We start from the raw sequence: 23,732 nt of genomic DNA, 5'->3' as shown, positions 1-23,732 counted from the left end.
AGTAATTCATTAAAAACATCCTCCTACCACTTCCTATGGTCTCTTTTACGATTTCCCCTAGTAGTAAAATCCGGTCGTTGATAACATGACTAGTGTGATGCAAAAAAAATGTTTCTGTGAAATACACTAATTTCGATGTGGCCGAAAAACTACCTCATCCTAACACAAAAACTTTTCAGTTTTTAACTTTTTAGTGAGTAAGATCATAATAAAACATTTGTGGATTTAAAATTAATTTTATTAGTATCTATTTATGGTTTCAGTCAGCTGCAATCCACAATCAACAACATTAAAAGGAACAAACACCTGAAATGTAATCCTCAAAAACAAAAATACTTCATAGAACAGGTTTTCTCTGAAAGATCAAAAATGCTTTCTGGCATTTAAACTCCTTTATATCTGGTAACACTTCTGCAACCAGCTGGTTCAATATTTTTTATCTTCCTCATTCAGGTCATATTATAAATGATGTTGTTATTCTTGCTGAATTTGTAGAAAACTCACAAAGCACGATTTTATTGCAGTAATTGAATCCAAATAACTTACTGATTAGAAAGAATAATCTCCCCTGCTTCACCTTATTTAAATAAATTTGCACAAGTCACTCACAACCAAAACCATCCTCCTGACCAGATAAAAAGAAATGAATAAAACCTTGCAGCCACTGTTACAGCACAACCAGTTCCTGAAAGCCTGAAGACGTACAGCAGACCACCTCACCCTGAAACCTGAAACCACCACGCTTAAGAAAAAGTATGAAACCTCCATGACCTTTAATCTAAAATTAGTGAAAGAAGATTCTCCAAGAACCACAAAGCATCTGTTTTCAGCCAAACCAGAAGCAAGGCTGGAGGCGTGTCTATCAGTCTGTCAGGCTGCTTGGCCAACACCTGAGTCTGCACACAGAAATAAAGCAGAGGCGTCCTCCTCCATGGTTCCAAAAAATATTAAACAGGCTACATACTGTTCCCCTGTTCATCTGAACCTTTGCAGCAGAAAGCTGATGCAAGTAAACTATCCCCTTGAGTATAACTGTTAAGTTCACACATTTATGGTTGAAACTGTGAATACTTGATGAAACTGGGCTGACTTCATGCTGCAGATGTCATAACTGGAACATCTGTGCTTACAGGAACTTCCGAACATGGTTTATTGATTAAATTTAACTCTACTTGCATGAAGTTATTCTTAAAGTTATTGGACATATTTAGACCTGTCTCTGTGCGTATTCGTAACCAAGTGTTAAACTGGTAGCAGCTTAACACTTTATCTTAGACACTCTGGTGCAGCATGAGTTCCCATGGTGATAGAATCACTTATGAATTGAACCAGTTGTGTGATGCTGAATCTGAAGTCATGATTAGAATCCACTATATGGATCATTTAGTAGCAGACATGATTCAGAAAGTGACTAGTGAAGAAGTGAGCATGCACTTGCCAGTGGTCTTAACCAGTATTTATGCATTTTTTATACTAAATCATGTACATACTGAAAGTACAGCTAAAGATGACTTATTGTTGTGACATTAGTATTATGTTTAGCAAAGGCTTTTTTTATTTCAATGGGATTTTTGCTGAAAAGAAGAAAAAAGCTTGGTGCAGTTTTCCGTGTATATTGCCATTCCACTAAACCCATTGCAGCCTCAGATTGAATGACTCCCACCATGAGGTCGTGACCCTCCAACTTCTTCAGCGAGATTTTCTCTCAAGCTTTGCAACACGGTGAACTGTCTCTCCAGGTCTGTTGCAATCAACACCAGCATACTTTGAGCCTGAAGCTTCTGCTCCATCTGGCTCTTCAACTCTGCCTCTCTAGGGCCGAGACCCTCAAGTTAAACGTTACTTTAGCCTTCAGACTCAATCCCAGTTGGCTCTACAACTCTGCCCCACCGTGAGCTTCCTCCACCTACATTTCCTCTCCAGGGCCTCACCTCACTGCTGCAGAAATAAAAGGGGAGAAACACCTGACCTGAACCATCATGATCAGTTTTCTGATACTTAGCTCATGCATAAAAATGTGACAACACTGTGTTACTTATCTAGAGAACACAGATGAAAAAACAGGGTAAATTTACCCTTTAAAATCAAAAACATACATTTGACTTTGTCTTCTCTATCTGTTTTTGATGTCCTGCATTTAAAATCTTTCACATCCTCTTTTTGTGATGAAACTCCCCACCGCAAAGTCTTTTAGGAAAATCTGCACAAACCGAAACACAACGTTGCTTTCATAAACACATCATAGTGCAAAAAAAGACTCATGACCAATTATAAGAGTATAAAATGTATTTTTTTTTATTTTCAGTGACGGAAAAAAAGCATCTAGCTAAATGTTAGAAGTGAAGTAAAATAAAACTAAAATCTAGTTTGCAAAGAATAACTTATCATTTATTTTCTTTATTGTAATAATTTATGTTCAGTTTAGAGGTTTTTGCAGTTAAAAATGTTCCAAATGTACCTTTCTTTCTTGTTTTTTATTTACATTAAATCCCTTGTTCAGTGTGTTTGCAAAGTGAGTAACACAGGCAAGATCAAACTTGAAAGAATATCGACAGTAAAAATCATTCATTTGTGCCTTCATGCAGTACATAGAGAATTAAGAGGAAAAATACTTGTATTGATTTTCGCAAAAAACATCCATCCTCTGCAGGAATTTAATACATGGGGGCCTTGATCTGCTGACTTGATAGAATATTGGATATGGAGCAGGACAGCCGAATAAACAGAACCCACCACCTGTATTCTTAAATCAGGCGCATTTGGAAATATATTTGAAAACACATAAAACTTGAGGTATTTTTTCACATTTCTAATTTAACATACCTACCATATATCCAGCATATTCTGTATGTTTACTCATTAACAAGCAAATGCATTGTGTTACATTAAAAAAAAAAAGCAAAAACAGAATTAAACAGCAATGTCCAATAACACAACACTTGTGGCGGAGAGGATGATCTGATCAGATGACAGTGTTCGTCTTCTGCCTGTTGAAAAGTCCAAAGCCCATAAAAATGTAGCAGGTACTAAAACCAGATTATCAAATGTGGTTTTATTGACATTTTATTACCATGCTAACATATAAACAGATTCAATAAAATGTTTATGAGAAGGATTAAAAACTCTCAATTTTCTTAAAAGCACAACCGCAAATTATGACTCAAAAGACATTATTAAAAACAGCCCTCAAATACTCAGAACTCATTAACAAAATATTTACAAATCACCACATTTTTTTTGCAGTAATGCGTAATTGTGAGTTTATTTTTCAGCTTAAATTGTTTAAAACATTGGGTTTAAATCAAAGATCATTAAAGCTGATCTTCAGGGCACACTGTCCTCCATGTTTTGAGACGTTTTCCTGCTGCTGCACACTGACTGCAGGCTTCTGCAGCAACTGGAGGCATGCTAAGGAGAAAATGCAATAATTAAAATCAGCTGGGCTGGCGTGGGAAGCGTAAAACATGCAGGACAGTGAGTGGGGCCTGAGGACCAGGTTAAAGACAACCGGTTTGAGTGGATGGTAACTCCTACCTGCAGGTCGCAGGTTGGTTTAATTTGTTTTTAACTGCTGAGATGTATTCCTGAACAAACCAAGTTTAAACGGAAAGAAAAGACTAAACTCATAGCATTGGATTGTAACTAACACAACAAACTTTACAAAGTAAACTTGTTAAGTCATCTAAATCTTAAATTTACATTTTAAACAATTAAAATTATTTTTCTCTATACTGAAACCATCACATCAAATTTAATCGTATTCTCATTGTCAATAAACAAGAATATAAATTTACGATTTATGGTATGTGCTTAAAATTCAAGTATTTATGTGAGGAACAGTAGCTGTTCACATCTGCTTATTTGGTTTTGCTTGAGTCAAATGTGATTCAGAGCAACACCTAAAGGTTATATAAAACCCATTTTCACTGAAGTTGTTGGTTCGGATTAGGTGAAGCAGTACAAGCGATATCTCAACTTGTTTTATTGATTTTTTTGGCTCACAAACGGAAAGTCGATGCTGATTTCTGCAATAAAAGCTGAACTATACACCTGAAGTTAAGAGCATCACTGAGATGTGTATGTTTGTGTGTGAACTCATTTATTCTTTATTAGAAAACAAAACAAAGCTGTGAGGAAGAAGTGTAGAGTAACTGAGTCTTTACAGTGTTTCTGTGAAGAAATTATTTTTTTCTTAGTCATCAAAACCAGCTAGATAAGAATTATATAACACTTCTATGTTTGGTTCTGGCAGGCTGTTGACTTCCTGCTCTCCTGTCCTTGACTGGGTTATTTCTATTGAAATATTTCAACATCAACAATCATTTTTTGGCAGCTAACCATCATCAGCATCTGTCAGCTTTTCCTAAGATAAAAAAAACAAAACAATAATTAGTTTTCCAAAAACCTGAAAAGTAGAAGTAGCTGTAATTTACTCTTCACATAAGTTGAAACTGGTGAAGTTTCTTGTCTTAATTTGAGACGTTTGAAATTCTAATAATAATAATAATTCTGAAGTCATGAATTTTACTTGTAAGGGCAGCTTAGTGTGAAGGTAAAATACTGAGGAGCTTTTAAACCATGTACAAAAAATAGACAAATACAGGAACACAAGGAACCTGTGAGACTAATTAACTGATTAAATAACAGTCATAATGTGAAAAAACACAGGAAAACACAGTAAGCATGTCTAAACATACTAGAACCTAAAACAGAAGAATAACACAAAGCTCCCACAAAAAGGATTAAGTTCTGAATCCAAAAGGACAGGACCACTCCCCTTTAGTCATTTTTAACGGGAAGAAATATTCAGCAGAACAGGTCATTTCTTGTAACTCATTAGTGTTGTTTTTCTCTTTTCAAGAGAGAGAAAAACAAAGAAATTTTTACAAAGTTAATGTAGGAATTAATTAAAAACTGCTAAATCCAGTGGAAAAAATGGTCAGAATGTCAGTCAGCAGCATATATGCCTGAAGCAGCTCATCTAAAGCAGCAGGATGATTTCAATGTCTGAGGATCATGACTATGAGATGATGGAAAATGACAAACAGTCAGAATGGACACACAGGAATCAATGACACCAGGAAATCATGATAAACATGACCAAAAACTGAGGGTTCATTCACACCAGCCCTCTTTCATTGAACTTAGGGAGATGAGAACATGCATCCAACTCTGGTGCTGATCAAACAAGAAATCTCTGGCCCACCTAAAAACATAAATCTCATGGTGTTTTCACATCTGATAGTCCAGCAGACTTGGTTCACTTAGGGAGGAAAATGGCAACATTTTAGCAGTTGTAGGATTTCTCTTTAGTTGTTGGTAAAAGAGCACAAGCAATTTTTCCTGCTAATGCTACACATGCACCTTTGTTTTTGGTTGTATTTACCCAGAATGCCCTGCGTTGTAGTCCACTTCCTGCTTTCGGAGCGGTCTCTGGTCCACTTGGTGTTCACATATGCATTCAAACCACACCAGAATTCATTTCAACTGAACCAAGACCAGAGTTTGATGCTCATTCACATCTTTCCAATTTAACCAGACTTTCCTGGCAAATGAACCAGTTGAATTAAAGCGGCTTAAACAAGCTTGTGTGAATGAACCCTCAATCTCCATTAAGTGAACCAAATGCAGGAAGTGGACTACAATGCCAGGCACTATGGGTAAGCACAACCAAAACAAATGCGCCAGTCCCAAGATTGTCTGGAGAAATGGCTAGTGGTTACACGTGGAGGTATGATGAGATAAAAGCTCTGACAGAAACATAGTTAGACACAAAAGCTGCTAGTAAATCTGAGTATTATAATGTTTTATACCAAAGTACCAGAAAAAATCGAAGCTTAGTCTCACACAAAGATGAAAAAACTACCAACAATACATAGAAGCAGCAGTTCTGAAGCCAGAAAGGACAAATGTCCTTGGTATGAGGAAGTAAATGGTATTTCTGGCATTCTCCGCGCTACACACTATATTGCGAAAGCAAATTTCCAAAGTACAGTGCTGTTATTTTTTATGCACTTGGCTTTCCTCTTTTGACTCACTTACAAACCTGTGTGTGTCTCCATACTACAAAGAAACATTTTAAAACATCTGGTGTTAGTAAAGTTCTGCTTCTTATTTATAAGGCAGGTGCAACCCAAAGCCTCACAAGGAGTTCTAGACTGCTGGAGTCGGTCAAGACTGACTGAATGTTTGAAAAAGGATTTCATTACAGAACACCCACAGGCAGTCCAGCAGGTTGTTTCTTGAGTCAGTATTAACAGAGATGAGCAATCTCATCCCCTGCAGAAGCATCTTCCAAACCTTCTCCCTCTGGCCTTCACTGATGTCTGCTTTCAATCACCCAGCTTGATTTTGTTTACATTCCCCAGTGAAAACTAACCAGTAGAAACACCTAACCATCATGTACGAACCTGCAGCTTGCATTATCTGTACCTTTAACCGGCTGAATAACAAAAAAAAAAATGCATCTAGAACGGCAGAAACCCTAAAATCGCTCGCTCTTCTCCCAGTCTGTGCAGAATTCCCATTACAGATTGATTTGAACTGCACCACTGGGCACATTAATATTTTCTTTCACACTTTTTGTATTAAAACAAAAGAATAAACACAAAAGAAAGGTCGTCCTTTTCAACGATGAAGAAATCAAAAACAGGCAGAGGCGAGCCCCAACTTCACATAATTTCCACAAATGTATTTATCCCATGCAGAGCAAAGAGCAGAAGAGTAGACAGAGGAGAGAAACTTCAGAAACAGCTTTGAAGGTAGCTTGATCAAAAGATCCATTTAAAAATGGATATTGTTTGCTCCTCCACAATGTTTAATAAAAGAGGCAGAGCTTGACTGCTGACATTTACAAAAATAAATTAAAGTCTAAAAACTGCAGAGCAGAAAAGTAACAGAGTACAACAAGAGATGAAATTCATCTAACCCGTGACCTGCAATTTCAACAACCGGGAAATGATCAGGTTTCATGTTTTAAACAGATTCTGGTCAGATTGACTTTTATGTTAGTTTTTAGTTTAAAACTGACAGACAGAGGAGGATGAGTACAGGGAGGGTTTAAAGTTTAAACCAAACAAAAAGGTCATGAATGAACAGCAGGTGAGACAGATGAGGAAGTTTCCAAGAGTTTGATTTATTTTCTTATCTACTCTTTTAAATAAACTTAAATAACAATAAAAAAATAGCATTTTTTTAAATAACTACACAGTATTTATGTTGAAATTTACTGTGCAGTATTTTCTTCCTTATTCTGTTTTTTATATTTATTTAATATTTTAAATATTAAATAAATATTTAATATTTAAATATTTTCTGTTATTGTCTGTCACTTTGCTGCTGTGCAACAGAAAGACAATAAATGTTTTTTCTAGTTTATTCTAAACACGTGACAGTAAGCTGCTAAGCTTGAGCTTCTTTTGACCTTATGCAAATAATTTTTGTATAATCTTCTTACTTCTTTCATGTCTGTGAAAAACACTTTATACACAATTAAATTAGTATTAAATAATTGACATTCACAGGCTCAGCTCTATAGACTTATTCAAAAAAGCTGGATCATATTTTGTTTTGTTTTTATGAATAAAGAAATGCATAAATCAGTGCAAATTTATTTTCCAATGAAGCACGTAACAACATATGAATTATTTAGAGGTCACATAGAGGTAATATTGGGGTAGATGTGATGCTGCAGAAATAATATAATGAAAGTTTTTACTGTGGACGCCAAATAAAATAACAATGTTTTTATTCTTTTAGTAGGTCTGAAATTATAAGCCCAACTCTTTTGCTCTAACAGACATTTCTGTAAGATCTGCTGTGGTATTGAGTTGGCTTTAAAAACTTTTCTTTCATCATTTTTCTTCCACCTTATAATTATACATTACTTTGCGCTGGTCTATTTAAAATACATTAAAACCTTTCATAACATGGCAAAAGGGGGAAAAGCAAAAGGAAAATCAATAGCTTTTATAAATCACTGGTAAAGATTCAAAACCAAGCAAAATGTTTAATATTTTCTCTCAGTCAGTCCAAACGTTCAGAGTCAGTCGGTTGTTTATATTCAGCCATAAATAGGAATAAACAGTAATGTGGAAAAAGAAGGGTGGACAGAGAGTTAGAATCCTGGTTTCCATCCCACACACAGCTGACCAGTCATACCTTCAGGTGGGAGGAAGTGACAAACCGGAAGATTTCTGTGGATGTTTAAAAAACAGATCGGTTGGCTAAAGGTGTGTAGGAGGAGATCCATTTGGTTTGCAGGTAAAGCTGGAAAAGTAGTGGTTAAATAAATCAAAGTCTCTGTAAATACTGAATCATGTTTTTATGTTCCTGCTCGTGACACTGAGCAACAACAGAAGAAATTCATTGATGTTTTCCCTATTCCTCTGTATCCCAAAAGTTATTACGGCTCATAATAACTGGTATGGCTCAGAGATAAACTTTTTTATACTATCCTCCCAGTCCAGAGACAACCCTTCATGTTCTCTTTGGTCTGTTTTTTATTGTAGAGTCATGTACTCTGTCCTACATGATGCAAGTTAAACCTGCACTGCTCTAGATGTTGCTCTGTTTTTATTTCTGGCCTCAGATGGGAAGTTGTCACTTTTTTTCTCTTTTCTTAATTTCTTTTGTTGGAGGCATAATGTGTTTTTAAGAACTTTCAGCCTACTTCCTAATGTCAGACAGGTTCTTTTCAAGTGACTATTTTAAGTAATGATGCCTTGATGTGGCTGATAAAGTTGAAACAAGGCACATAACACAGTTTGAGAAGCTGAAATACCAAGGTGCAATGCTGCTTCAAGCATTGTTGACTGGTGTTTATCATTCATTTTCCTTGGTGCTGATTGGGTTGGAAGCTGTTAGCTTCTGCAGTCGTGTTAAAACAGTTTAAAAGTATAATTCACCTTTTTTTCTTAAACTGTATATTTATTTACATTTGCATGTTTGAATTAAGCTAAACCACTCTGATTTTGAGGATTTTCATGCATACAAATATGTCAGCGCTATTGACTGATTCTCTTCAGCAGGTACCCCCATGACTTCTGATAAACAGAAACAAATCAGAATATCTTATCACTTGTACACAGGTATGATGATAAAAAGCCAATTTTACAAACCTTATAAATATGCTGACTCCTTAAACGTTGCTCCATGTGGCATAGCAGCCACATGCATCAACACGCAGCCGTTCTGCCCTGTTGGAATGTAAATAACTGATAATCTACTAAACAGCAAAATGTCTTAGAAAGATAAATTGTTTGCAGTTCATGCTTTCCTCGATTTGGGATGTAATTTAAAAGATGTGTTGACACAACGGGGATGTAGCGAGAGCCGCGAGGAGATCTAAAAAGCCTCACAAATAAGAAAGCAAGGACTCTCCTTAAGATATGGTGCCACCCTAACAGATTGTTTAAAACACTTCTGCGCAAATAAAACTTTCAAGAACTTGGTCGCATCGTTTGATTCAGCTTGAAGGTTTTCCAAGTTTTAATGTAAGATACACATGTTGTTCCTGCAGAGATCAAAGTTCTGTCTGGGAAAGCAACCAAAATGTTACTTCGAGAGCAGTAGCAAAATAATTTTTCCTAGTGGTTAAAAACTTTGCATATTTTACATGCAAAATTTAAAAAAGTCTGATTAGCTTCAACTGGCTGGTGCTTTTTGAGGTGGCCATTTTTCATATTTATCTTATTCACTTTCTGCCTGTTGTTATCTCTGGCACTGAAAAGCTAAATTAATCAACTCATTAACCTGTAATCTCTATCTCATGCATGCAGTTGTGCACAGAACTACACTGTGTTCAATCATGAGTGATGAAAAAGCATCAGCAGGAAATAATTAGCATCTGAGCTAAAAGCATTTCAAAGCATTTTTCCTCAAATTTCAAGTGAGTGTATATAAAAAAAATCCTTAGCTCTTTATATTTGACTTTTTCATTTAAAGTTAAATGAGATGATGGTGTTAGTATAATTCTTAAGATCTTGGGTTGTTTTTGTGTAAAAGCCTTCTGACATATTTTGGCATGTAAAGCACACAAGCGGAGAGAAATCTTCCTTTTATTAAGGCGAAACAAAGAGCACTTAAAGCGATGATGCAGGAATAAATAAACAAGCCTAAATGCACAAATGGAGTAAACATGCATAAATAAACTTCACAACTTCACATATAGAAATAAAATTGCAAGACCTAGCAATTAAGTAAAGAAATAATCCAAAAGAAATGTAAATGACAAACTCAAAGCACCCACATGTCAAAACACTGTCTGCTCTTTGTGCAGAGGAGGATGTCATTGAGTTTACAGATTATAGATTAAACCTGGTGATGTGTTCTGGTTTCGGATTTTTGTGGATCCGAGCGATCACTAATACACAGTGATCAAATTATATCATATCAATTATTGCTGAAATAATTGATATAACATAAAAAATAAGCATGCGATCATGAAAACCTAATAGAGAACATTTAGAGAGGAGATACATTATTTTCACCTCTCTTACAAACTTTAGCATAGTTTTTTTTTTTTTTTTCTGGTCTAATTTTTTTTCTAATTATGTTTTTCTGAGGAATGCTGCAGGTTTCTGTGGGTTTAAAAGCAGCTGTTCCTCTCCACTGACGCCGTGCATTTCTTAGGAGTGATTGACTCAGTGTCAGCGCAGTCAGATTTCTTTAGACAGATCAATTTTGACCTGAATTGTACTGTACAATAATTAGGATTAAACTGACATATATGCAACTACATCTGAAGATGTCTGTGAATGGACCTAAACTGAATTTGCACTCTGTTATAGGTGCCTATAATGACACTTGTTGCATTAAATTGCTCCTGTATGACAAAGTTATAGCTAGAATAACTAAAGATATCCTGACCTGCCTCTGTTATGCTGCTGTAGACTGATGGTGGAAATAATCCTCAAAATAAGACTTGCCCAGTTCATAATAAGCTCTTGGACTTGGACACTAAACTAAATACTTACTGCTAAAACTGTAGTTGGCAAGCTAAATAAGCTAAATATTCAGTTTGCAGACTAAATATTAAGCTTTAAATTACATATTTAGTTTGTAAGCTAAATATTTAGCTTCAAACTAAATTGATTAGATTGAGACGATTGCTAAATGAATATGTAGTTTAGAGCTAAGTATTTAGTTTGAAAAAAAATATTTAAATGTTTAGCTTCAAACTAAATATTTAGCTCAAAGCTAAGCTAAATAGTTAGCTTTGTAGATTGTAAACTATTTTTATTTAGTTTGCAAGCTTAATATTTAGTTTGAAAACTAAATATGTAGTTTGATACTGTGACATTTATAGATAAATGAACAACATGGTGAAAATATGACTTTGAAAAATAAACCATCATTTCTTGACTGTAACTTTACAAATGCCACCCATTTTTAATAGTTGTAAAAAAAAAACCTCAAAATAAACGACTGGTCGTGATGAACAAACAAAAGACGAGTTTTACCTTCGACTTGATAATCTAATTAACTGAAATGTTGCCGTCACAGGTTAGCGTTTTCTTATCAGCCTATCAGCCACAAATGATTGACAGTTTCCCGCAACTTTCAGGTGTTTGTGATCGCAGATGTTATTTTAAGGAACCAATTTTGCTGCCCATCACTACAGAAATGCCCTTGAGGGTATTTTCAAACAATTTCCAGCCAATCATTTTTAATCAGCCCTATTTCATGATTTACCACGAACCGCAGCTGGATAATTTTAGCATCACAACACTCAGCTCAGCTCAACAAGGCATCACATCGAGCTGCTTTGTGTTGAAAATGAGGTGATTAAACTGTCAACAAGTCATATTCCATCACACCATCAGTTGTGCATTTTCATGTATAGCCGGAGTGAGTCAACGTTTCAAATGCGGCTGCGGATAGCAAACTGTCTTTCTTCTTATAGTCTAAATGTTCCTTTTTCAACATGTCTGTGTTCTGCAGAGCTGTGGCAGGGAAAATAGCACAGGGATGATGAAACACTGAAGCCCTCTTCTCAACCTAATAACCTCTTCATGTTAAGACCGCTGTAATGACATTCAAACTGACATTTCAGCCCGATGCGAGCATTAATAAGACCGTTGTTATTTCAGTGTGTGCACTTGACTTTTAAATGAAACGTCTACTATCCTGTCAGAGCAGCGTTTCTCTCTGCGTGTATGAAGAGGCAGCCTGTTGGGAGAGATTATTTACTCGGAGCTTTTTGTGAGGAGGATCAGATCACAGCAAACATCAGTTTCAATGCTGCAGAGGCAAACAGAAGGAGAGAAAAAAGAGAGAGAATGCATTAGGCTTGTAAAGCTGGGATTTTCTCAACTCTCGTTGGGGATTACAGCAACTCAAGTTGCCGTTTGTTTTTTAAATAATTTCTTAGTGGAGTTTACATTGCCTGCTGTCTTGGAGATAACAAATGGGTTCTTGCTTTTGCAGGATAAACAAAAAAAAGGTTTACAGTAAACTCAAACTCAGAAACTGTGGAGCAAGTGAAGTTTTCAATTCAGCAGGTCAACATTTTTTTACGATATTCTTCAGAAAGACCTTCTCTTAAATAGAATAAAGTTTATCTCCTCATACTTGATTAGCCTAATTTACATCACATTGTTATAACAGAAAGTAATTCTGAAGAAAAGAGAATCATTTCACAATTTTAGAGCTGGATAGCGAAAGAAAATTAAACAGTTTAATTTCACCAAATTCACATTTTTTAAATTTAATATGAGGCGATTTTATTACTTGCACAGTCTTATCCAACAGTCTCAACAAGTAGACTTTGCAGCGTGCAGCTGATGAAAGAGCAGCTCCATTTGCTGCTGAAAATGTGTGACATTCAAAAACAGACATTGGGAAACTGAAAGGCCTGAGTTTGGATGTAATCTCAACTAAAAGACGGACAAGAAAAAAAGGCGTCCAAAGAACATTGAGGGCATTCATAGCAGATCATAGCAGTAGCGCTCCAAATGTGAAATATAAAAGACTCTCTGATACTTTATCTCTAAGATGAAATGAGCAAATTCAGCTGCGGAAGCGATACAAAGCCAAAAGGAGAGAGACAAGCAGAAAAGGTGAATAAGAAAGTTTTGCAAACTGTCTGCAAAATGTGCTTAAAAATGAGAAAATATTGATAAAAACCAACAAAGCCATCAAAATATATAGAGTTGTAAGTTTAAAGATTAAAATACATGTTAGTTCAATACAGATTAATTCAATTACTTTGTAATTTATGACTTTTAAATGATAAATACATGCATGGATATGGTTTGACTGTAAAGCGAATTCTTTGCCTCCTTGTTTATCACATTATTTTAAAATGCGCTGGCACACAGTAACTATATTTCCGTTGACTATACAATTATGCAATTTAACATTTTGAAAAAAAAAATTGCGTAATGGAAACAGGCCGATTTTGAAAAAACTGAAACTTTTCGCTAAAAGGTTTTTATGCTAGATTGGATGAGGTGGTAATTCGGCAATATCAAAATTTTCTTATTTTGCAAAGCTACAATGGAAACACTTTTTTGTCACATAATCAACAATGGGAAGATGATGGAAGATTTTAAATAACTTATAAAATTTTAATGGTGTTTCTTATTTAATGGAAACACATAAATTCCAAAATTGTGTTTATTCAACATGAAAGGAATATTGACAAAGTTTTGCTGACATTTCTAGTGGAATTGCAGATACAGCAACATCTCCAAACTTTATCATGGATGCTAATTATTTAATTTCTACCAGCTGAGATGCCAGAGTGATGATGGAAACGCATTAGAGATAAAGCAGGCAGCTGGCCAGAGATCAGAATCAGACATTTTTTCCTTGATCTGCACCAACACATTAACACATTAAAACCAACATTTCGCCAGCAATCCTTTACTATTTAAAAGAATTCATCTTACGTTTAGGTGGGAATCCATGTGTGTTAGAAGGTTTCTTGACAAACAAGTTTCAGCTACATTTAGTGCAACTATTATTAGATGTTTATCCTGTCTGATATAGATAAGAGGAATCATTTAGCCTCAGGGTATTTTATAAAAATGCCCCCAATTCTGGGCGCCAAAAGGTCTGAAGCTGAGCAACAAAATGGATGGTTTCCACTTCACTAATTGGACTCAAGAGGAGTTTTATTCAGCGTTCTTCACTCAGTGCTGCGTCTTTGTAATGGGTCAGCAAATGACCATAACACACAACATCTTAAATGTAAGTTATGGAGAAATAGCTCAGTTTTAAGTAAGATATATGATGAATACTGAAATGCTTTCACAGCATCAGATTTTATATCACAGTCACTGAGTTCTCTGTTTAATCTCGGTAAAGGAGAGCAGTTTTACCAACAGCTTTAGGTGTTTTATAAGTGATACAATCCTTGACTGTTTCTTCTATATTGATTTATTTTGTAATAATGTGGACATTTTTCTAGTTTGTTGCAGTGAAGAAAGAGCTGAACTGAAAACAGAAGTTCTGATCCTCATCAATGGTCCTGGAGGTGCAGATTCTAGAAATCGTTTTTGGATTTCCTTGGATCAGGATGTGATATGTTGTTTTTGAAATGTTTTAGCCTGCTTCATGTTGTCAAATGGGCTTATTCTGTTATTTCTTAATCCTGGCGGAACAACAGATCTGGGTTTAGCTGGTGTTGATACTGAACACAAAAATGGTGTTTTTCACAGTTAATTCATAAACAAGGAATATTGCTTTTCACAGAGAGTCAAGTTGGTTTTGACAGATTTTCTTATATTAAGTAAAACAGTAATATTTATTTGATAATACAACTGATTAATGTTCAGAATCTTCCAATATGTCAAAAATAAAACATTTATTCAAACAAGTTTGTGCCACAGTTTATCAACAGGGATGTACATGACAGCTGTTGGTGAAACACAGGGTGCCACAGCCAGATATTAGTTTTAGGAGGCTTTACACATTTTCAGCTTGGCTTGATAAGCTTTTTTCCACTTAAATAAATTGTATAATTATTTAAAAACTGTTGTTTTTTGTATTTACTGAAGTTAACTTGGTGTTAGCTTGGTGACTAAATATTTAAGCTTGAGGAAAAAAAGCAAACACAAAAAGAAATGTGTATGGCGGTAAAAGCTTTTTCATGCCTCTGTATGCATAACTGCACTTTCCTCGTGTTTTTTGTGAATATTTTTGAAAACCATCACTCTTTTCCCTTCCACTTTACAGTTGTGCATTACCAAAATATCCCCAAAATACCTTGCATATGAAAGGAGAAAGTGCTGTTGAATTGTCCTGCCATAACGGTTATGACTCACCAGTTGATGTGTGTTGGACGCTCTCTGATGGAGCCAGGATGATGGCAGCTGATGGGCCCTGTAGGCTGCAGGATGGGTTAACTTATTCTCATCTAATAGTTGCTAGACGAGCGTCGATATGGGGATTTGGGGAAGTCCAGTCTTCTTCGACCACATACAGATGCAGGGCACCTCATCCTGCAGAGGGAAGCCATGGGGAAAATGTTTGGTCTGTAATGTTTGGGTGGACAGCACATGTCAGCATGACATTACACACATGCTTAAAATTTCCCAAGAGAACATTAAATTTCTAGAAGGTAATCTTCATTCACTGAAACTTTCATAAATTTCAGCGCTGTAGCTGATAATCGTAGAGTTTGGTGATCTTATTGTCTGAGTTTTTTCCATTTTAGCTGAGTTTCATGGAAATATACAACCGGGGGGAATTACTTCACTTTCTTCAAGCATGCAACTTAGGTTGATATTATGGTTCATCCATTTGTGTATAAAAATGAACAATGCTGTGATTTATAATGTTACTTTTGCTCATTCATATATGCTATAGAGTAAATATTCATTGTTTGTTATGTCCTGTTTTTTATGCTCTGAGATAAGCAAACGCATCAACCATAAAGTTTGTTGAAAAAAGATTTGAAGCTAAAAATATTCTGACGTTGATAAAGAAACCTTGAATCTAAAAAATAGTTTTAAGCTTTTCCATTATTATTATTATTTCATTATTTTAGGATAAAACATTTTTTTAGACAAACACTATGGCCCCAATTTACCTCCATAAATTAATTGATATGACAAGACCTTAAAGATAGCAATCAACCCTCCTAAGTGGTAAAAATAAAAGCACAAGCACAAATTAAATCTAAAAACATAACATTTGACAGATTATGACAGAATTAAATGGGGGCAAAAATGTCATGCTCTAAGAGTAGTGGTTACTATAAATGTAAAAAAAAAAAGTCTACATTTTAAGCTTGTGATGTAAGAAACATGACTGGAGTTCATCTGGGTAATAAGAACTAAATTTCAAAACTCAAAAATATATTCTAACAAAAATGCCCCCAAATCCAAAGCATTTGCATGGGATTCACAAAGGAAACAGAACAGACTATGCAGGATGCCATGTGTATTCTGCTTGATGGTTTGTTGGATCACTGCAACTCTTTATCATTTACTCTCACTATATAACATTAAAACAATGTATTCAAAATCCAATTTGCACTTAATTGTCAGTGTTACACAAATGCAACAAAGCATGGTTGTGTACTTTGACTTTTGTCTATGTTCAGCTAATGAGTGAGGAAGAGTGGAAACAAGAAAATCAATAATATTGAGCAGGGCAGCAGACAGGTAAACTGGAAGGGTATAATAAAGACTTCACAAGTTGTTTTCAGCTACTACAGATTCATAAACCATGAATCTGTTCACAAACAAAAATAAATAAAAAGATTCTTGCAACAAACTGCTGAAACTGTGACAAGTGAAAAGATATTAAGACAAGTTTCCAACCGATGCTCATCTCCGTAAAGCTCTTATAACAAACTCACTTTCCTGTGATGTAATGCCTCAGCTGCTGGTGGTCACTCCTGGATTAAAGATTACCCACAGCACACACAAAGAACTGCAGGATTATGATTTTGTCAAATCATATCTGATGCAATACTGAAGCTAAGTCTCCAGATAAATGCTGTCACTATAAAGCGCAGGTGCTGTTTACTGCAAACATCCGAGTCAAAGGAGTTTTAGAGGTGGAAGATTAAAGCTTGCGTCCAGGAATATGAGAGTGAGGACAAAAAGCCTCCAGAGATTAAAGAGCTGCAGTGAGAAGGTGTCGTACCGGACAGAAGGACTTTAGCCCAGGTGCAACTACGGCTTATACAGCTAATACAATAGCAACAAAAGACACGTTTAGAGAGGGACGTAGAGCAGAAAGAAAATATAGAGTCATAACAGAAGTTTTCTGTGGTGTTGCAGATTTTAAGGGTTTCATTAAAAAAATACACACACACAAATATGAATGCATGCTATTATATTAAGATAATAATCAGAATATTGTAAAGCTTTTAATAATATAATGTACCAACATGATGTACGCCTTGTTGAACCCTTCAACCCGCACTGATTTTACAGATCACCTGAATCCGTCCACATCGTGACAATACTTGATTGCTATCTTACCAAACTCTGATATTTTGTAACAAATTCTACTTTTCAGTCTCTTATGCAAGGAAATATATATCTAATTCTTCTTTAAAATACACAATTTGAACAATACAAATGTGAATTCATTTCACTGTATGTTTTTATGAAACAACAACTTGTGCCTTTTTTGTAACATTTTGAGACTAAATTATCAGTTATCAAATAAAACATTACTTTTCTCAAATTGAACATTTGGTCAGTTCTGCGTGTTATAGTCTCAGCTGCATTTTGACCTCAAGCTCAGGAAACAGACCTTATTTCAAACTTCGAGCCATTTTGATCGGGTCAGAGGTAATTTTTCATGCTACTGTCGTGAAGTACACGATCAAACATTTCATTTAATCCAAACGCGACCGGTGTGGACACGTTTATAGAGAACATTTCCCAGTCCTGGCTGAGACGGAGCCATGCTGGTGTGTAGCAGGCGTCATTATGGGCGGTGGACTCCTCTGTCATCAGCATCCTCCTCAGCCAATGAGTGACCCAGTGGAGGAGACACTTAACAGCGTCTCCTGCGCGTAGCGGATCAGAGCGCAGCGCCTGGCGCCACAGAAGCGGCTCCTCCAACTCTCCAACATCTGCAGCATCGCGAACGGGGCTGCCGGATCCGTTACTTGTTGATTTTGGCGCTAAGGACTGCGGCTGTGAAAAAAACTCCCTGATATGTGGATTTTGAACTAAAATGCAGCTCTGGGCAACCTACAGCTGGTTTCTTCTGACACAATGAGAGGAAATTAAAACTGGAAGTGAGTACAGCTGATTGCAGAATCTGGGTGAAAGCAACATAAAGGTTACAATAATAATGAAAATTAATCAAATAAAAACTTGCAAAGCCTGAAGGGAAACCTTTTAGGGAGGATGCTATAAAAAACAGAGAGCCTTTGGATGTGCGCTTATGCGTGCGCACTGGAGCGGGGATATCTCATGGATTTCCCTTTGTTAAGACCATTAAAGGATGGAACAGAAGGGGCTTCCAGATGACTGCGCTGTAGTGGAAATAAGCTTGGAGTAAAGCATCTTCAAGAGAAATTCAGAATAGTTAAAGATTAATCTTTTATCTTTATGAAGTCACCATTTTTGCTAGCTATAGGCGAAGTGTTTATCATGTGAGTGATTTTTGTACTCTTCAAATCTGTTTTTTTTTAGATCTACTTGTGATTGAAGTGCGCTTGGAAACTCCGGATTATCTTGTATTGACCTTTATGAAGAGATGGAGGCTCCTTTTTGCAGAAGAAAAGCGACTAAAGCGTGAAAATGTCAGGTCCATGTAGACCAGGTTCATCTCTGAAAGTCTTAATAATAAATATTTTAAAATCACGTCTAATCTAAACACAATTTGATAGTTTCAGAGGGAGGACGTGGAGAAATCTGCTGGAGCGCAGATTAACGCGCGTCAGCTGGGGTTTGTTTACTATTACAGCTGTTGTTGTTGTTGCCCGGTGAGATTATTGCGTCACTACAACGAGTTTGTAGTACTATCCATCCATCCATCCATCCATCCATCCATCCATCCATCCATCCATCCATCCATCCATCGATCCATCCATCCAGCTGCAGTGCTCCTCACGTGAGTCACTAAAGCTGGTGCGCCAGTAATATAAACCCACTATTCGCTGCGTACTGCAACTCGAAATATTGACAACGATGGATGTTTTCCACATTAAAAATACCCATGAGATATCATGTGCGTTGCAACTCAATAACAGGGTTAAGTTAAATGTTTTTACCTGAAGTTTTGTGGCTTAGATTACATCTATTTTTAATTAAATTGGCAAGGTCATATAAACATAGGCAAATTAATTAAAATACATTACAGGAAAATAAAGAAAGAAAACTATCAGCAAGTATTGGAAAAAAATAAATTTAGTTTAGTACTCAAAAGCAGATAAAAAGAATTCACATGAGTCAGCACATAAAAAAATAAATATATGTAAATTAGTAAGTATGATAAAAAAAACCCTGCTGAAACTGGTAAACGCGGTCAGAATGGGTTTGTGTGTTTGCAGATCTCACCGGTTTTCTCTTGCGAATTTTATGCAAAGTATCTTCTAGTCTGTTTACTTTTCTTCTGTAATGTGTTGCTTGTTGTGTCTGTACAGTTATCTGATGGCTGCACTATGTTTAGCGTGAAGGCAACAATACAAAAATGTAAAATGTGTAAACAGCAAATGAAATACTGCCAGCAGTCCTCAGGTAGACAACTAAACATGCATTTAGTTAGTTATTGGATGTACATACAAAAAAGTACGTCCGACTTTAATTCGTGCACTTTCACTATTAAGCCACTAGGGGTCTCTAAAGCCTTGACATCAGCAAGTGTCTGATGTCAAGGCTTTGTTTATAGATTGCTGATTTGAGAGACATTTTTAATGAGACATATGACCCTGACAGGTGGTCAGATGACACCTAGTGGATGAAACGAGAACTACAGTGGCAGCAAAGCAGCATAATGTAAAAGTAAAGTTACAGATTAAGTGACGTGACAGTCAATTATTGAGCTGTGTATGTTGCTAAAGGTGACAATGCATCACAGTTATATTCTAACAAGGAAAATGAAACAATGCAGTAGCTGATTGGTCAGGTGTTAAAAAAATAGTGACATCTAGCTGCTCAACTTTGAAACTGCATCCAAACTACTGTGGAAGTGAAAAATACACACTTGATGAAGCCCCTGTGTGGCTCCTGAACTAAAATATATACATATCTATAGATCTCAACATGACATTGAAAAGTCAATTTATTTAAAAAGTTTATTTCAAAAGTTAAAATATTTATATAGATTGATCATATACAAAGTAATTCCAATTGTTCTAAAATTTTAGATGATTGTCGTTCATAGCTAATAAAAAAACAATGATAAAAAAACATTTTAATTCAAACATGTTATGGACTTCATAGTCATAGAGAAGACCATTGAATTGACAGATGTCCAGAATACAGATACTCTCCAGGACAGGAGTGTCCGAAGTGTCTCCTGGGGGACGTTTACAGCCCTTGGACAGTTTTTTGCATCCCTTGACTTCAGTTAAAAGTCGATGCAAATTGATTTTTGCACAGAAGGATGATTTAAATTAAGTTTTTTTTCTTAGTTAGGACAAAAAATTTATCGCAGATAAAAAATCTTTACAGTAGAACACACTGGCTAGAAAAACAAAGTAATCGTCTTAAAAAGCCAGGCTTTTCGCTTTCACCTGTAAGGGCCTTGTCTATACTGTGACTTCTAAGAGCAAACTTTTTTCACACAAACCTCCTTTCACTGGATTTACTAAACTTGGCTAAATATAGGAGGCATATTTAGCCAGATATGCTTGGCTAAATATGCTTTTTACTGCTCAGAAGTGACTAAATCTTCTTCCATTCTTTTTTTTCAGTCTAGTCTTGAATAAATATGAAAACTGGATCCTTTTTTTAATTAGCCTTCAGAGGTCGACGCCCGCCCTGTGGCGGGCATGACGTCATGCATTTAAAAGACGTCTGTATAAAAAAAGACGCCATGAGAAGTGTGCATTTTATTTCTGTTGGACAGTAGAGACTTCAAACTTTGTAAAAGTAGTGTTTTTATATTGATTTTGTTTTATATTTACTTCCAAATAGAACCAGGAATATGATCGATCATGTTAGCCATAGCGTAGTGCGCATTTTACGCATGTTGAGTGCAATCGGTAGTTGTTTTATGACCACGAAGTGAACGAATGCAACATGAAAGCCATTTTTCCGAGTTATCAATATTAGTATCAATATTGTTTCTACTCGGATTTTGTTTCTGTGTGTGTTTTTTGCGCCAATGCGATAATAAATGTTGTCAAACCGAAACAAACACTGGAAAATCACAGGGTTTAGGATGTTCTGAAAATAATGATACCAAACAAGGTAAGGTAAATAGTTTTTATGGTGAAAATATGAGGGTAGATTCAAAATTAGACCACAACGGCCATTTAGACGCAAACCAGCAAAACATTTTTAAAGTTTTGGATCTACAATAATTTGCACATGCTTGCAAAAAGCAAATCAAACAGCAACTAACATTTTGCATCAGACTGGGCTGATTGTTGCTGCTATAAATCTGTTAAAGCTGTAATTTAAAACAAACAAGGATGTGTGTTACAATCTTCAGATACTTTGGAGCAGATTGATTAACTTAGTGAACAATTCTTTTTCCTTCCACTCAACTTCACTAATGAAGACTGTAACCAGCATTATATTAATTCCTCAGGCCTGAATCCTGTTTCTCTCTATGATTGTTTTAGGTTATGATGTGAATGTTCAGCCTCGGTTGCTTCAATGATTGAGACCGGCACGCCAACGATGCTGGACGGAGCCGAACCAGCACACTGCACCGTATGCTGCTGTACTCGGGTTAACAAAATCCTCATGGTGCTCTTCATGGTGCTGCTGATATTCGCCACCTTGTTTGGGAACTTAGTGACTCTGGCTGTGGTGGTGGGGACCAAGCACTTCCACACATCGCAGGGCTACCTCAAGGCGTCCCTCGCGGTTGCTGACTTGGCTGTGGGGATTTTTGTAGTTCCTCTGTCCGTCTACGCTGAGGTCTATATAATGGTTGCTGAGTCTGCACCAGAATGGACTTCGTACAACTCGCAATCAGTGAGTTTTCACCCATGCAACATCATCGGCCCGATCTTTGCTGGATGCACCTTTGTCTCCATCACCACTATCTTCCTGTTGACAATTGAGAGGAGCATCGCAGTGCTGAGACCACTGCATAAGGATTCCTTTATTACCCGTAAAAGGACAACAATCCTCATCTTGATCTCCTGGGTGGGGAGTTTCATCCTGGCTGTGTCCCCCATGGTCTTCAGCAGTGAGATTGCGCTGGAGTATAACTCCTGCAGCAGGATGTGTAACTACGCCTTGGGGACCATTGGTGAGTTCCCCAGTCAGGCCTGGAACATCCTCCTCCTCTTTCCTGCATTTGACTTCACGCTTCTCGGTGGCACTGTTGTCATCAACATCATCTCTCTCTCCAGCATCAGGCAGCACTCTAAACATAGGAAAACTCTGGCAGAGACGGAAATCCAAACCACCAGTAATCCCACGTTTTCAGACATTAAAGCAGCAAAGACCATCGGGACTCTGACTGTGGCCTTCACCGCATCGTTCACCCCCATCGCCGTCTTTGTGGTTGGGAACGTTTTGGGGAACGAATGGTGCAACTTCTCCTTTTTTGCCTTCTGGATTTTGGCGACCAACAGTTGCTGGAATGTCATCATTTACAGCGTGAGGGATCAGAAGTTCAGACTTCGAGCACATAAACTTCTCATGCCTTCCCACAGACAAAGCACAACAAAAACCTAAAACCTTACTGAAAGGTTTGTCCAGGTTGGTGTCGCTCAGATGTTAATGTGTTAAGCCACATTGCAAGCTTTGTTCAGAGACAAGCTGCATCTGCATGTCTTGTGAGCAGCTGCAGTGAATTGGCTTGAGGTTGTTTATTTTTTACATAAATAAGGCATGGCCCATTTCTGGATCACATGGACTGGATGTAAATATTCCTCTCTGCAAGTGTTCATCTTGTTCTGTGTAATGTTAAATAGCTGAGGCTAGTCTCAGTTTGTGAACTGGTTGTTGACATGAATTTAATTGATTAAAAACTCATTAAAACAACATGCTTTCTCTTTTCTTGTATTGTAAATACATGGTAGTATTTAAATAAAACACACATTTGCCTCAGGTGCTAGATTTTGTTGAAAATTATATGCATACTATATTGGTTTTTGATTATTAATTCTGGTATTCCATCAAAACGATGAAGACAACACAAAATACATTGAAGGAAGGCAATTATATGTAGATAATTTTTGCGTAGGAGCACTTTAAAATCTCATTAAAATTCTTGGTACCTATAGTTGACATTTATATGCACTGTATAAAAAGACAGAAAAATGTTTTTTCCCACTGTCTGACATTAAATCTGGCTAAACATTTTCTGTTTCAGGTCAGGATTAATTAATTTATTTCTATTTGCTAAATGCCATAATAAAGAGACAAACTTCTACTGATTTCAGAAGCACTAAGCAAACAGTGTAAAACTATTGTGTTTTGCTGTTTTTATTTATTTATTTTCAATGGGAAAGAATATTTTGTTGGTAAGCAACATTCTCATTTTCATAGTCGGCCTGAAATTCCTCTCATTGTCATTGTTGCATTTGACAAAAATTGTCATTTTGTTCTCAGCCTCATGTCATCAGCCCCTTCTTGTCACAACCCCTCAGGCAAACCTTTTGCCCCCCTTTCTATGCACAC

The 23,732-nt window shown here is 36.4% G+C and overlaps 1 protein-coding gene across 1 annotated transcript; it reads left to right on the top strand.

The window, feature by feature from the left end:
* The first annotated feature begins 18,001 nt into the window (after positions 1-18,001).
* LOC116714852 (beta-2 adrenergic receptor) lies at positions 18,002-23,093 on the top strand. The gene is made up of 2 exons (XM_032555612.1): positions 18,002-18,214; positions 21,716-23,093. Exon 2 carries the CDS (start codon positions 21,750-21,752, stop codon positions 22,782-22,784), a length of 1,035 nt encoding a protein of 344 aa, XP_032411503.1. The 5' UTR covers positions 18,002-18,214; positions 21,716-21,749; the 3' UTR covers positions 22,785-23,093.
* The last annotated feature ends 639 nt before the right edge of the window (positions 23,094-23,732 follow it).

The sequence above is a fragment of the Xiphophorus hellerii genome, chromosome 3 (assembly GCF_003331165.1).
Source record: "Xiphophorus hellerii strain 12219 chromosome 3, Xiphophorus_hellerii-4.1, whole genome shotgun sequence".
In the NCBI taxonomy this organism is placed as follows: domain Eukaryota; kingdom Metazoa; phylum Chordata; class Actinopteri; order Cyprinodontiformes; family Poeciliidae; genus Xiphophorus; species Xiphophorus hellerii.
The sequence above is the reverse complement of the archived record's forward strand: the minus strand, read 5'-3'. Positions and strand labels throughout refer to the sequence as shown.

What these genes read in the sequence shown, in the direction of transcription:
- LOC116714852 (XM_032555612.1), top strand. Translation starts at nt 21,750, where the DNA reads ATGATTGAGACCGGCACGCCAACGATGCTGGACGGAGCCGAACCAGCA.